Source organism: Dasypus novemcinctus, chromosome 3 (genome assembly GCF_030445035.2).
Source record: "Dasypus novemcinctus isolate mDasNov1 chromosome 3, mDasNov1.1.hap2, whole genome shotgun sequence".
In the NCBI taxonomy this organism is placed as follows: domain Eukaryota; kingdom Metazoa; phylum Chordata; class Mammalia; order Cingulata; family Dasypodidae; genus Dasypus; species Dasypus novemcinctus.
This window is the reverse complement of record NC_080675.1, coordinates 35,877,711-35,890,296: the sequence shown is the minus strand read 5'-3', so window position 1 is coordinate 35,890,296 and position 12,586 is coordinate 35,877,711. Positions and strand designations below refer to the sequence as shown.

The following is a 12,586-nucleotide window of genomic DNA, read 5'->3' as shown; positions in this document are numbered from 1 at the left end:
ATGGTGGTAGATATAGAGGTGTACACATTTGTCAAAACTCATAGGGGGAGCAGATGTAGTTCAGTAGCTGAGCACCTGCATCCCATGAATGAGGTCTCAGGTTCAATCCCCAGTACCTCCTGAAAAAAAAATCTCATAGAACCATATATTTATGATGTATGCATTATATTATGCATAAATTATACCAAAATAAAGTTGATTTTTAAAAATACCTGGCTTATAGCATATGGAGATAAGAAGTATAAAAAAAATCAGAAAAAGAGGCTGGGAATTAAAGATGGGAGGAGAGGTTGCTCTTTTAAAGATGAAACCTTTTTTAGGCTACCCCTTTAAAAAATGTAGCAAACCCAATTTTCTGTGCTAATGGAAGAGAAATGTCATGAACAATCCAAAACAGTACATAAACCTAAAAATCGTTTTTATTTAGTTCTAGAAAGAAACTAATACTGCCCCTGCAGTATTAGATTTAGCTTTTTAATGAAAGAGAGGGAAAAGAAGGAAGGAGGGAGGGAGGAACAAAGGAAGGAAGAAAGCAAAAGAAAGAGAGAGAAGAAGAAAAAAAGTCTTTCTGACAGATAATCCAGGTCTAAATATCAGAGTTAATTAAGACATGGGGGGTGGGAAACAATAGTACACCCTGCAACCTACTAACTAACTAAACCACTGGTCACCAGGGCCAGAAAGGGCATGAGGAAAGAACGGTGGAATCCTCAAACAGCCTCTACTAAAGACAAACACAGAAGACAGCTGGGTTTTTCTGGAAATGATTAGGCCTCTGCCATCCCTCTCCAGAGTCACTTAACCTCTGAGTTTTCAATTAATATTAAGGCATATAATTGACACTCAATAAATGTTTGACTGTTGTTAAATGATACATGTAAACTATAATGAGCTCTTTGAAAGAAAAGGCTACGAAAGGTCATGGAAAAGAATTTAGCCATGTAGATGACATATTCACCAGAAAGAAGGGACTGGGCTGGAAAGCAGAGAAATTTCTAGAACACTCTATGACTGCTTGCTGAATTGCATGCGATGATGATGTCTCTTAACCTGTACCTGGGGTGTCTGTGAATAAATGCCAGAATCTGGCTCTGTCAACAGTTCTTTTCTAGCATTCTAGAATCTGGAATCAAATTCCCTGGAAAATGACAGCAATATTTCAGCCTTAAGTAGAAGGAAATCAAGAAGGGAAAAAAAATTTCCAGAAGTTACCAGAAAGTAGAATCTCTCCAATGAAGTCAAGCCAGAAGTCAGATGCTTACAGATGGATGGTACACATACTTCTCTAAGAACTCCAGCTACCACCAATCTGACCACACAAACCAGTCAAAAAAAGCCTCTTAATTGCTGGCCAAAAGCCATTAGCAAGAGGGGCAAAAGGAGCAAAACATCCTCCTCAACCTCCAAGGAAGCATCCACCCTTTTCCTGCCTTCAAAAGTCCCTCCGTCCCATTCCATAAATCTTTCCAACTCTTGCCTGGAACTTTCTATATTCTTGTTTTCCTTCCTTTTTCATGGTATCCCCCATTAGCGTTCCTCTGATTTTTGGTCACCAATCAAATGTGCTGAAAAAATATTTAGCAGTTCTAACTTCAAACTGAAACGACCTCATGGGAGCTCCTCCCAAAGCAGGCAAAGAAATGTTCAGCCTTCAGAAGTGCTTCTGTGCTACACAATCTCCAGAATACACTCAAGGGCGGTACAACTGGTAGATGCATCCACAGGTAAAATACACAAAGTCAACTTAAGAAATCTACCTGTTTATATTAACCCAGCTCAAAAAGCCAAATGCTTGCCCAATTTTGGAAAAATCAACCACTTCAAGGAAGTGATAGAACAGAAAAAAATAATAATAACAATAATAACAATAAAAGAATCATGCAACCTGGAGGTAACTTGTAATAGTTAAAGATAGGTTCCCTGAAAAGCTGACTTACAGTGGTTTTGATGGCTTACATGGGTCAATTTTAAACAGACCTGTACTAAACCAAAGAGCCTCCCAGGTAAAATACCAGAAGCCTGTTATAACTGAATGAGCCCAAGTCTGAGAAAGTTTAGATGGTATGAACAGAAACTGAAGGCATATAATAGGGACTCTTTCATCTTTCTACTTGTCTGAGTCATCCTCAACCCTGTGATTCCAGTAAATCCCATGCAATGCCCTCCCTTCCCCTCTTCCATCATCACTGAACAAAAACGGTTTTTAGTTAGGCTTCCAGAAGTAAAAGGCAGTATAGGAGGGAAGCTCTGCTGCAACAATCAATTATTGCTTATTATTTTGACAGTACCGAAGCAGATCCATATTTTTTTGTCTGTTATATTTCTTATAAAGCACGTAAGAAACCAATAGCAAATGTATACACTTTCTGACTAGAACTTGCCAAGGGACTAACCAGACACTACACCAAAATTAGTCCTTACGCTGTAACAGTTCGGCCATTCAAAAAGAAAAATGGGGAAGTTAAAACAATTTAGGGGAAGTGGACTTGGCCTAGTGGTTAGGGCATCCGTCTACCACGAGAGGTCCACGGTTCAAACCCCGGGCCTCCTTGACCCGTGTGGAGCTGGCCCACGTGCAGTGCTGATGTGCTGTGCCACGCAGGGGTGTCCCCACATAGGGGAGCCCCACACGCAAGGAGTGCGCCCCATAAAGAGAGCCACCCAGCACGAAAGAAAGTGCAGCCTGCCCAAGAATGGCGCCGTACACACGGAGAGCAGACACAAGATGATGCAACAAAAAGAAACACAGATTCCCATGCCACTGACGACAACAGAAGCGGACAAAGAAGAACACACAGCAAATAGACACAGAGAACGGACAATAGGAGGGGGGAGAGAAATAAATAATAATAATTTTAAAAATACATCTTTAAAAAAAAAAACAATTTAGATTATGAGTCCTCTTGCTCATGACCTATTGACTAGAATTAAATCCTAATGATTTTCCATCAGCCTATCAGAAACAGAGGGCCCGGAAAGGATCAAACCTCAAGAAGCTACCCCATACCAGGAAGCAGAGGACAGAGCCAAGAGGTCAAAAGCAGACGAGAAGACACAAGAAGCACAGATATGCCGCAGACAGCATAGCCAGCTTGTGGTAAAGAAATTCCCATACAGTAGGAAAACACCCTCTGCTATTTTCCCTTCCTGAATCCCACTAGCAGAATGTATCTTTTAGCCAATTTGGGGGAGAAAAAAAAAAAAAGCCAAGTCCCAGTATTTTGAGCCACACTATTCTGGGACTGTAAACAAGTGAAGCAGCCAAGCAACGTGATGGGTCATCTTAAAGGAGCGGTCTCAGAGAGCTGAGGTCCCCCACTGACTTCACTGAAGATAAAGACAAAAGACTCTCACCTTGGGCCCCATTTGCAAGAGGGCCCAAGGCTAATTTCTGGGTCAAATAGAGCCTGCCCCAGGTAGACACTTCCTTAGTCTTTTATCAGCCATTCTTGGGTAACCCACAACTGGGCTTCCTTATCACCCTGCAGGTTCGGCAGGAGAAGACTTTAGTTCAGGAGTGTTTGGGCATGAAAAACTCCTTGTCCCTCCTAAGGTTCCAGTCAGGGGTTAGTCAGTATGAGGTGAAACAGGTGAGATTTCCTGTCAGCTTGCTGCTCTGCTCTCTAGGAAGGACAGTCATAGGAAGTCTGTAGAAAACTGACAGAGAATAATGTGCTTATGAAGAAAAGGGGGGAAAATGGCATGGAGCTTTAAAAAAAACATACAAGAATGAAGGGAAAAAAAATGTCTTTTATGTTTTTACCATCCCCACCCCCACCTAACCCCCACCGGACTGGTACGCATTTTGGTAAAACAAGATGTCTGAACCCCTTAGAAGATTCAACAGATAGGAAACTACTCTCCTCCTCCTCTACTAAGAACTCTACTTATTATAAACTTTATTCTTTAACCTTTGAGTTATTTGCTAAGGGTGTTGTCTCTGGCTTCAGGAAGTTATAGATGAGTTGTCAGTGCGGATAATTTATTTATCATTGGTTATAAATAATGAATCAGTAAGTCCTTTGGTTTTCCTAGTATGGTTCCACTGAGGCCTAGAAAAATCAATGAAGACAACACAAAGAAGCCTCAACCATCTCACTAAAGAGTTTACAAAATATGCCAAAAGAAAATATTTCAGTAGCTAGATTATTTATGAAGAGTGAATAGAATCAAAAGAGGGAAGGAAAATTGGCATATTGGTTAAGTTTTTTGTCCCTGGTGTATTTAACCTTTCACAAGATTCCAAATCTCCTCCTATTAGACCAAACATTCATCCATTAGACAAGTTTCTCATTCTTGGCACAACCAACATATTGGGCCAGATAATCCTTTGTTCTGGAGGGACTGCTCTGGGCATTGTAGGATATGTAGAAGCACTCTAGCCTCTACCTACTTGCCGTTGTGACAACCAAAAATGCCACACATTACCAAATGTCCCCTGGGGAGTGTGTGTATGTGTGTAATTGCTCCCAGGTGAGAACCACCATGAGGCAAATTTAACTCTTTACTGTATGAATTGAGTTTTTAGTTAAAGACAGTTTTTATCAAGTTAAGTCAATAAAATCTGAGATACTACACAGGTATTAGTTGCACAAACCAAATGCTTAGAAGTCACCAGTGAGGGAAGCAGATGTGTTTCAAATTATTGAGCTCCCGTCTACCATATGGAGGCTCCTGGTTCAGTTCCCGGTGCCTCCTAAAGAAGACAAGCAAGACAGCAAGCTGGTACAATGGGCAGGCACAGCAAGCTAATCCAACAAGAGACACAAGAAGAAAAAAAGAAAACATAACGAGAGACTCAACAAAGCAGAGAGCCAAGGTGGCTCTAACGGTTAGGCACCTCCCTCCCATATCAGAGGTGCCGGGTTTGGTTCCCAGAGCCTCCTAAAGAAACAAGGAAGGTGAACAGACACAGCAAGTGCAAAACATGAGGGGGTGGGGAGAAATATATAAATAAAATAAATCTTCAAAAAAAAATTCACCATGAGTCCTCTCATTCCCTCACCCCTCCACCCAATAGAATAGCATTCCTCCAACTTTATCTCAAATATATCCAAGTTTTATCCCAAATCCATCAATGCCTCTCCATCTCATTAACAACACCAAATCTAAGCCACCAGCATCTCCTGCTTCATCTTCTCCTAAGTGGTCTCTCCCTGTTTTCCTTCTTGTCCCTCTACAACAGCTACAATCTAGTGTTCACAATGGAATCAAAACCCAGCTCTTAAAAACTTCTATCAGATCATGTGACTTACCAGCATAAAGCAATCCCACTATAGTTAAAATAAAATGCAAATTTCTTTCTATGGCCTAAGAGGTCCACACATGATCTGGCCCCTGCTTACATCTCGATGTCTTTCCATACCACTCTCCCAGCTCACTCCAGCATAATGGCATTCTTTCTATACCTCAAATATGTCATCCCACCCTGTTTTTTTTTTCCCAGTACCTCTGTCTAGTGGCCTATTTCTTCAGCTAGTAATATCCATCAGGTCTCTAGCTGAAAGTCAATTTCTTTAACTTGATAACTATACTTAAGGTGGTTATATGTAAGTAACTATCCTTGTTCTCAGGAAATGTACATGGAAGTATTAAGTGTTCAAGGAGCATGAGGTATACAACCTACTCAAATGTTTAGAAAACATAAATAAAGAGTGAGGGGGAGAGAAAGAAAGGAAGGAAAGTAAGTTTAAATGACTTGGTCAGAGCAAGCAGGAGTATAATGGTTAAGATAAGGACTTGGAAGGCAGATACTGATGTTCAAATCACTGCTCTGTCACTTACTGTATGATCTACTTCATAGGGTCTAGTAGGCTGAATATTGGTTCCTCCAGAGATGGCCACATCCTCACACCCAGAACCTGTGAATATGTCACCTTACATGGCAAAAAAGGACTTTGCAGACGTGGTTATGGACTCTGTGATGGGGAGATTACCCTGGATTTTCCAGGTGGGCCCAATGTAATCACAAGAATCCTTATTAGAGGGAGACAGGAGAGCCACACAGAAGGTGATATGACAACAGAGGCAGAGGAACAGAAAATGAGACTGGAAGATGCTAGGCTTTGAATATGGGGGATGGGGGGTCACAGGCCAAGGAATGCGGGCAACCTCAAAAGCTAGAAAAGGCAGGAAAAGGGATTCTTCCCTAGAGCCTCCTGCTCTGAACTCAACCCTGCGGACCTATTTTAGGACTTTTGGCTTCCAGAACTGTAAGAAAATTAATTTGTGTGTTTTAAGCCACTAAATTTGTGATAATGTTACAGCAATAACAGGAAATTAATACATAGAGTTAGAATGAGTATTCAACAAGCTCATAGATGTGAAGAGCTAAGAACTGTTTCTGGTGCTGAGCACCTACTACGTAAGAGCTCTATAACTTTTAGTTATTATGAGCCAAGACCAGAAGACAGGGAACATTCATATAAGTATTTCAGAGGTTAAGAAAATGAGATTTGGAAATTTGGTAATATCTATCTATTTTTAAATGCTCATATGATAAAGATTCCATTTCTAGATAAATGCACAGGGTGTTCAAAAATCCTTGTTTCTAGTAACTCAAATATCCATTAATAGGCTAAAATTATGGAAAAAACCATTCAATGAAATTCCAGGCAACCTTTCAATAATGAGGTAAATTTCAATGTGCTGATATGAGAAGTTTTCCAACATGTTATCCTTTAGTGAAAAAAAAAAAGCAAAACTCAGCATTGTAATTATATTAGGTTCCATTTTTGTTTAAAAATTAAAAGAATACATATATGTATTCAAATACACATGGAAAAAAAATCCTGTAAGGGCATGCAGGGTAACTGTTAATGGTGATTGCCTCTGAGAAAGATGACTGAGGGTATGGAATGGAATGCAATCATAAGCAACAACTTTTAAGGGACTCTAATCCATAGGATTTTTATATCATTTCAGTTTTATGTTCAGATTTATGTGAGGTACATTTGTGATTGCTATTTTTTAAAAACTGAAGTTGAGCGGTTACATCCCCAATCAATCAACAAGTATTTATGTGCCAACAACATGCTACCACTGTATATGATACAGGGCATAAGATATGGTCCTTGCTCCTCAGGAGTTCACAGTCTATAGACAAGTTTATAATCTATATTTGTAACAGATAATTATCTTTCTAATTATTTTGCACATTCACTTGTCAGAAAAATGAACCACATATTTTCTCAAAGTATTTTTCCATTTACAACGCTATCAGAACAAATTATTGTCTAAAAAGAGTGAATGGTTCAACCCATTAGTCAAAACCAGTATTGTTTGTAATTAATAAACTGTTATTTCCTAGGGAAGTGGTCAGTGTTGATGAAGGGTGGAAAAGCGGGAGAAATCTTTACAAACGACCAAATTATATACATAGTACACACTATCTGTAGGTAGTTGGATTGTCTTCTTTGTTACACTTCCTTATATTTTCTTAATCCTCTACAAGGCACATGTATCAATGCTACGAAAAGAAATAAAAATGCCCCCCCAAAACAATTTTTTGGGGTGTCAATATACTGTTTATGAGGGTTATTTGTTCATCCCAAATCTTCCTTTCATTCTACAAAAGTAACAGCAACCCAACTATGACTCTCCAAAGGCTGATGTTAAAGAAAATTGATAGCAAAACCATTAAGAATCATCCAAGTGTTCCACTTATAAAATATTTAGACCACACTGTCACCCAATTAGAGTGTACTTCATAATGAAGACATTATAGCTGACAAGAGAGGCAGAATGAGATCTGAGACACTCTTCCTATAACTCTATTAGTTTCTCTAAAGCCAATAAGAAAGGTCTATGTTAGCAAAGGAAATAGACAGGAATCATGATGTAATTCCCATAAGCTTATCCAAGGAGGAAAAAACAGAGATGAGGGAAACGGACTTGGCCCAGTGGTTAGGGCGTCCGTCTACCACATGGGGGGTCCGCGGTTCAAACCCCGGGCCTCCTTGACCCGTGTGCAGCTGGCCCATGCACAGTGCTGATGCGCGCAAGGAGTGCCGCGCCACACAGGGGTGTCCCCCGCGTAGGGGAGCCCCACGTGCAAGGAGTGCGCCCCGTAAGGAGAGCCGCCCAGCACGAAAGAAAGTGCAGCCTGCCCAGGAATAGCGACGCCCACACTTCCCTTGCCGCTGATGACAACAGAATTGGACAAAGAAACAAGACGCAGCAAATAGACACAGAGAACAGACCCCCAGGGGAGGGGGGGGAATTAAATAAAATAAATAAATCTTTAAAAAAAAAAAAACAGAGATGAAAATATTTAGTTGGGGGAGTGGATATGGCTCAAGTGGTTGAGCGCCCACCTCGGTGCCCAATGCCTCCTGAATAAAACAAAAAAATAGACAAGCAAAAAAATGAAAAAACCAACTCAGGGAAGCCAATGTGGCCCAGTGGTTGAGCACTGGCTTCCCACATACAAGGTACTAGACCCTAGTACCTCAAAAAAAAAAAAAATTGTGGATAATTGGGGCGTTTTTCAAAAGGTAACTTACACAGGCACTCATCCAGTCTAGAGATGTTAAGAGGTCATCATTAGAAGTACTGAGTCAATGTACCACAAATATGCCAATGATTCCGGCAACAACAAGAAGTCAGTACTGAACGAACACCATGTGCCAGGCCCTGTGATAAATCCTTTCCATTCCTAATCTCTTTGAATCCTCTCAGCAATCCCACCACGCAGAAGTAAAACTGAGGCAGGGAACTGCAATAATTAGGTCATATGGCCATGAGTGGTGAAGCCAGGATGTGAACGTAAGCAGCGTTCACTCCAGAGCCCATGCTCTGAAACACTATACATAGGTTACCCTCTCCCCAGCTCACTGGGAATCAAACCGAATATCCCCTAGTCCCTCTGTAATCCCAGATGCCCTCACTGGCTGTTACTCATTAGACACCTATACGTGAAAATAAGAAGAGGCCATTTAGATAGAATACTGTCCTTACCAAAAGCCACTTTACAGAGACCTGCCTCTCTAAATTGAGGTGGCAGGCTTGTGCCTTATTGCCTAGTACTCCCATGGGACCCAATGTCATTATTTCTTTCCTTGCACATGCAAAGTCCCTCATCACTGACATTTATTCTCATTGAGAAAACTGTCCTAAATGAGTTCTTCCTAATAAAAATACCACCATCACCCACAGCTAACATATACCGAGCAATTATTATGTGGCAATCTCTGTGGTATATAAACATGACTGCATTTCTTCCTAACAACCCAAAGAAATAGGCACCATCCCCATTTTACAGATGAGGAGACTGAACAGTGGGTTAGCATAGTGAGGAAACTGACAGGGGTAACGTAATTCAGCCCAAGGTCACACACAGTGGGCGACTAAACCTGAGACCTTTCAACGTAAGCCTTCAGGGGTTCTCGCCTACTAATTATTAAAAGGGAGCTAGCTCCTCCTGGACTTTCCTGAGAGCTACCTTCCAACAACAGTTCTGCTGCTGCACTACAACATATTCACTAACCCAAGTGCTTACCTGAATTTCTTCATTTTCATCTACTAGGAGAAAACTCACAACCTTCTCAGTCATCTTCTTCCTCTTGGTCTCCTCATCCATCTCTTCTTCCTCCAGTGACTCCTGGACCTTAGTGATATGATACACAGTAACAGGGTGTCTTCTCTTGTTACCCCCAGAATGAGTTCTCTTCTGGCACTCCAGGCACAAGTTGATTTTGCAGGTCTGGCACCTCACAGCTGCCCTCTGCCTAACCCCAGGTGAATGCCCACTGGGGCCCTTGCAGGGGTCACAGTAAGGGATATGGCCAGGCTTGAGCCTTATCCGCTCATGGTTTCTCAGGCGCTCCTGCCGATGGAGCTCCTCCTCACAGCGGAGACACTGGAGACTGCAGCACTCATCACACTCAAAGACAGCTTCATCTGTCCCGCTGCAGGCATAACTTTCCTGGCACAGGAGCCCGGGATTCAGGCCTTTCTCCACTGGGGAAGTCTGGGCACTCATACTCAGTCTGGGAAAGAAACACAGTCACCGTACAACAGTCACTGAGCTGTTCCCCAGAAGTGGAGACAAAGGCTTGGAGCCTGAAGACTGCCGAGAACGTCCACAGTATTCTGAACACCTTAAAAAAATAATAAAAATTGAAAACCTTCAGGGTCCTATTATAATGCTTCACACACTCACAAATGTTTGTACTTTTAATTTGCAGCCTTGAACACTCTTGTTTCAGCAGCAATATTGATTTGGTTTGATGGTTTCATCCTCCATAAAGTGCAAGCAAATACGTGGTCAAAATTAACTTGAAAGGGTCTTTTATGGCTATCTGAGAGAAGTCTGATGGGTTCACTGAGGTGGGCCCATTGGTGGAGCCTCTTCCACAAGGTTTTGGTGATGAAAGAAAATGGTCAGGAGCTTTTCAATAAAATCTAACCTTGAGTCAATATTTCAGGAGATCAGGAGATACCTAGAATAGAATAGGGAAAGAGATTTTACTCATCTAAAAACAGAAGTGCTCTTTAAAAAAAAAAAAAAGATTGTAATTAAATACTAGGCCAAAACTCCTAAGAGAAATCTCATTCTTGCTTGTAAAATTTACACTGGCTTGTAATGACACTAGAAATTTCTTCTTCTCAACATCATGGCTAAGGCTCCTCCTTTTGAAAACAAACACCACCTCTAGGCCCAAGGCACTTAAGAGACTTTGTTGCAATACATCCCAGACAGAAATTCTCTGTTCATTCAGTTATTAAATTCAGAATCAAAATTACTAAGCAAATAGTCTTTGGAGAGACAATCCTCTGGATTCCCACTCCCACCCCACCACTGACAGAGGTGGAGAAAAGAGGACTATGAACAGCTAAGAAAAAACAAAGAAATAAACTTCAGCTCCATCAAAGACCTGGGCAGATCTGGTTACCCTTGTAACTGGATTGTTTCAATTCTAGACAGATGGCTATTAAGGACTCTAAACCTAGAAACAATAGTCACCATTTTCTGTGAAAAGAATAAAAAACAATTATTGTACTTCCTTTTGTCCCTTCTCTAACTGGGAAAAAAAAAAAAAAAAGGCAGCAACAGGAGACAAAATTCCTCCACTATGGCCCACTGCAAAGTCAGGCCTGCACTGAGTCTAAACAGATGATTTTTCTTTGTCGCTCAAAAACTAACTTAAAAATAACTTAAAAAAAAAAAAAGGAGAAGGAAGAGAAAGGGAAAGAGAAGAAATGACACCTAGGTCAGGAAAGGGGCCTTCTTTACTTCCCCTACAATCACACTCCTAACTCCCCTCACGTTTGCCCCCCGCCCATTCCAACGAGTGGGTGTAAAGTTCTCTTTCTGATAGTCCTCCCCTACAGCAATCTATCTTATTTTTAGATAACAAGGAAGGGCGAAGGGAAAGATAGGGGCACGTTATTTACACCCTAACCTCAGACGTGCCCAGTCAGCTCCCCAAACAGAAATAAATTATCAAAACTTGTTACAATTGAGAAAAATATATAAGTAACCTTCAAAAGAACACCTCGCCCCCCGCCAGGCCAACCAGACACATCTGCCCCGGGCGCCCACCACGACGCCTCTCTCCAGACCAGGGTTCCTCACCCTTCCTTCCGCCGGGACAACACCACCTCTACCAGAGGGGCAGGAGCGGAGTCTAAGAACAAAGAAAGCCCCCAATATCCCCCCACGCTGGCAGAGCTCGGGGACAAATCCATTGTTTATACCACCCCACCCCCACCCCAGCCGCACCCTCCCCCCCCCTTCCTCCCGGGGCAGCCGGTGCCCCAGGACGATCGCTCGCCCCGCGCAGGGCCATGCCCAGCCCTCCCCGCCCGCTGCGACCCAGGGACCCCACCACGGAGCGGCTCGGCCGCGGCGAGGCGGTGTCGGGGGACCGCGGGGCGCCGGTGAGGGCGGGGGCTGCTCCTCAGGACACGGGTGGATCCATCCACATCTCCATCTCCGCCCCTCTCCTCCTGCGTTGCCTCCCGGGCTTCCACCTCTCCTGTTGTCAGTTGGGATCAGCTGATCGGAGTGAACTTCTCCCAGCTCGGACTAACAGGAAGGCGTGAGCGGCGCAGCCCAGGAGGGAGGAGCAGGAGGGGGTGGAGCCCGACGCCGGCTGGGGCGGAGAAAGGTGCGCACACCCTTGTGGGAGATGTAGTTCGCCGCAAATGCGTCCTCTCCTGTTTCTTGGGAGTGAAGAGCCTGAAGGACTACAACTCCCAGCAACAAAGAGACTGGCGACGGGGTGGTGGAGACAGGCCGTCAGGCATTTCGGTACTTGCAGTTCTTGTGTTGACCCGGGTTTCGGTAGATTTCAGCGCGTCGTGTTGGGTAGTGGCTTGGGAACTGGTGGCGCTAAATGAAGAGAACTGACATAATAATGTATAATATAGGTGGGAAATGGCGAAGCGAGTAATGTGGCTTTAAGCATCCCTGTGTGTAAAAAACGGGCGGCCTTCACTTCCCCAGTTTTCTAAGGCACAACCTAGGAAAAGACGAAAGAATTGATAAGAGATTAAGTACTCCTGCTGGAATTTTGTTCAAGGATGCTCTCCACTGCAACCATTTTTCCCTCTACATATTATTTTTCTGACCTTCCCGTAA

At 42.7% G+C, this 12,586-nt stretch overlaps 1 protein-coding gene across 5 annotated transcripts in view; it reads right to left on the bottom strand.

Annotated features, from left to right (window-relative positions):
* The window catches only part of ZFYVE1 (zinc finger FYVE-type containing 1), a 54,244-nt gene extending 42,154 nt beyond the window's left edge, over positions 1 to 12,090 (bottom strand). For 4 of the 5 annotated variants that reach the window (XM_058293109.2, XM_071213814.1, XM_058293110.2 and 1 more), the window contains exons 1-2: positions 11,832 to 12,060; positions 9,500 to 10,442 (exon numbers count right to left, since the gene is read on the bottom strand). In XM_058293109.2, the coding sequence (XP_058149092.1) occupies positions 9,500 to 9,982 (483 nt within the window). In that variant the 5' untranslated portion in view covers positions 9,983 to 10,442; positions 11,832 to 12,060. Of the gene's footprint in view, positions 1 to 9,499; positions 10,443 to 11,831 lie in introns of all 5 variants that reach the window. The other variant, XM_004466051.3, reaches the window with a different exon arrangement.
* Positions 12,091 to 12,586: the final 496 nt, after the last annotated feature.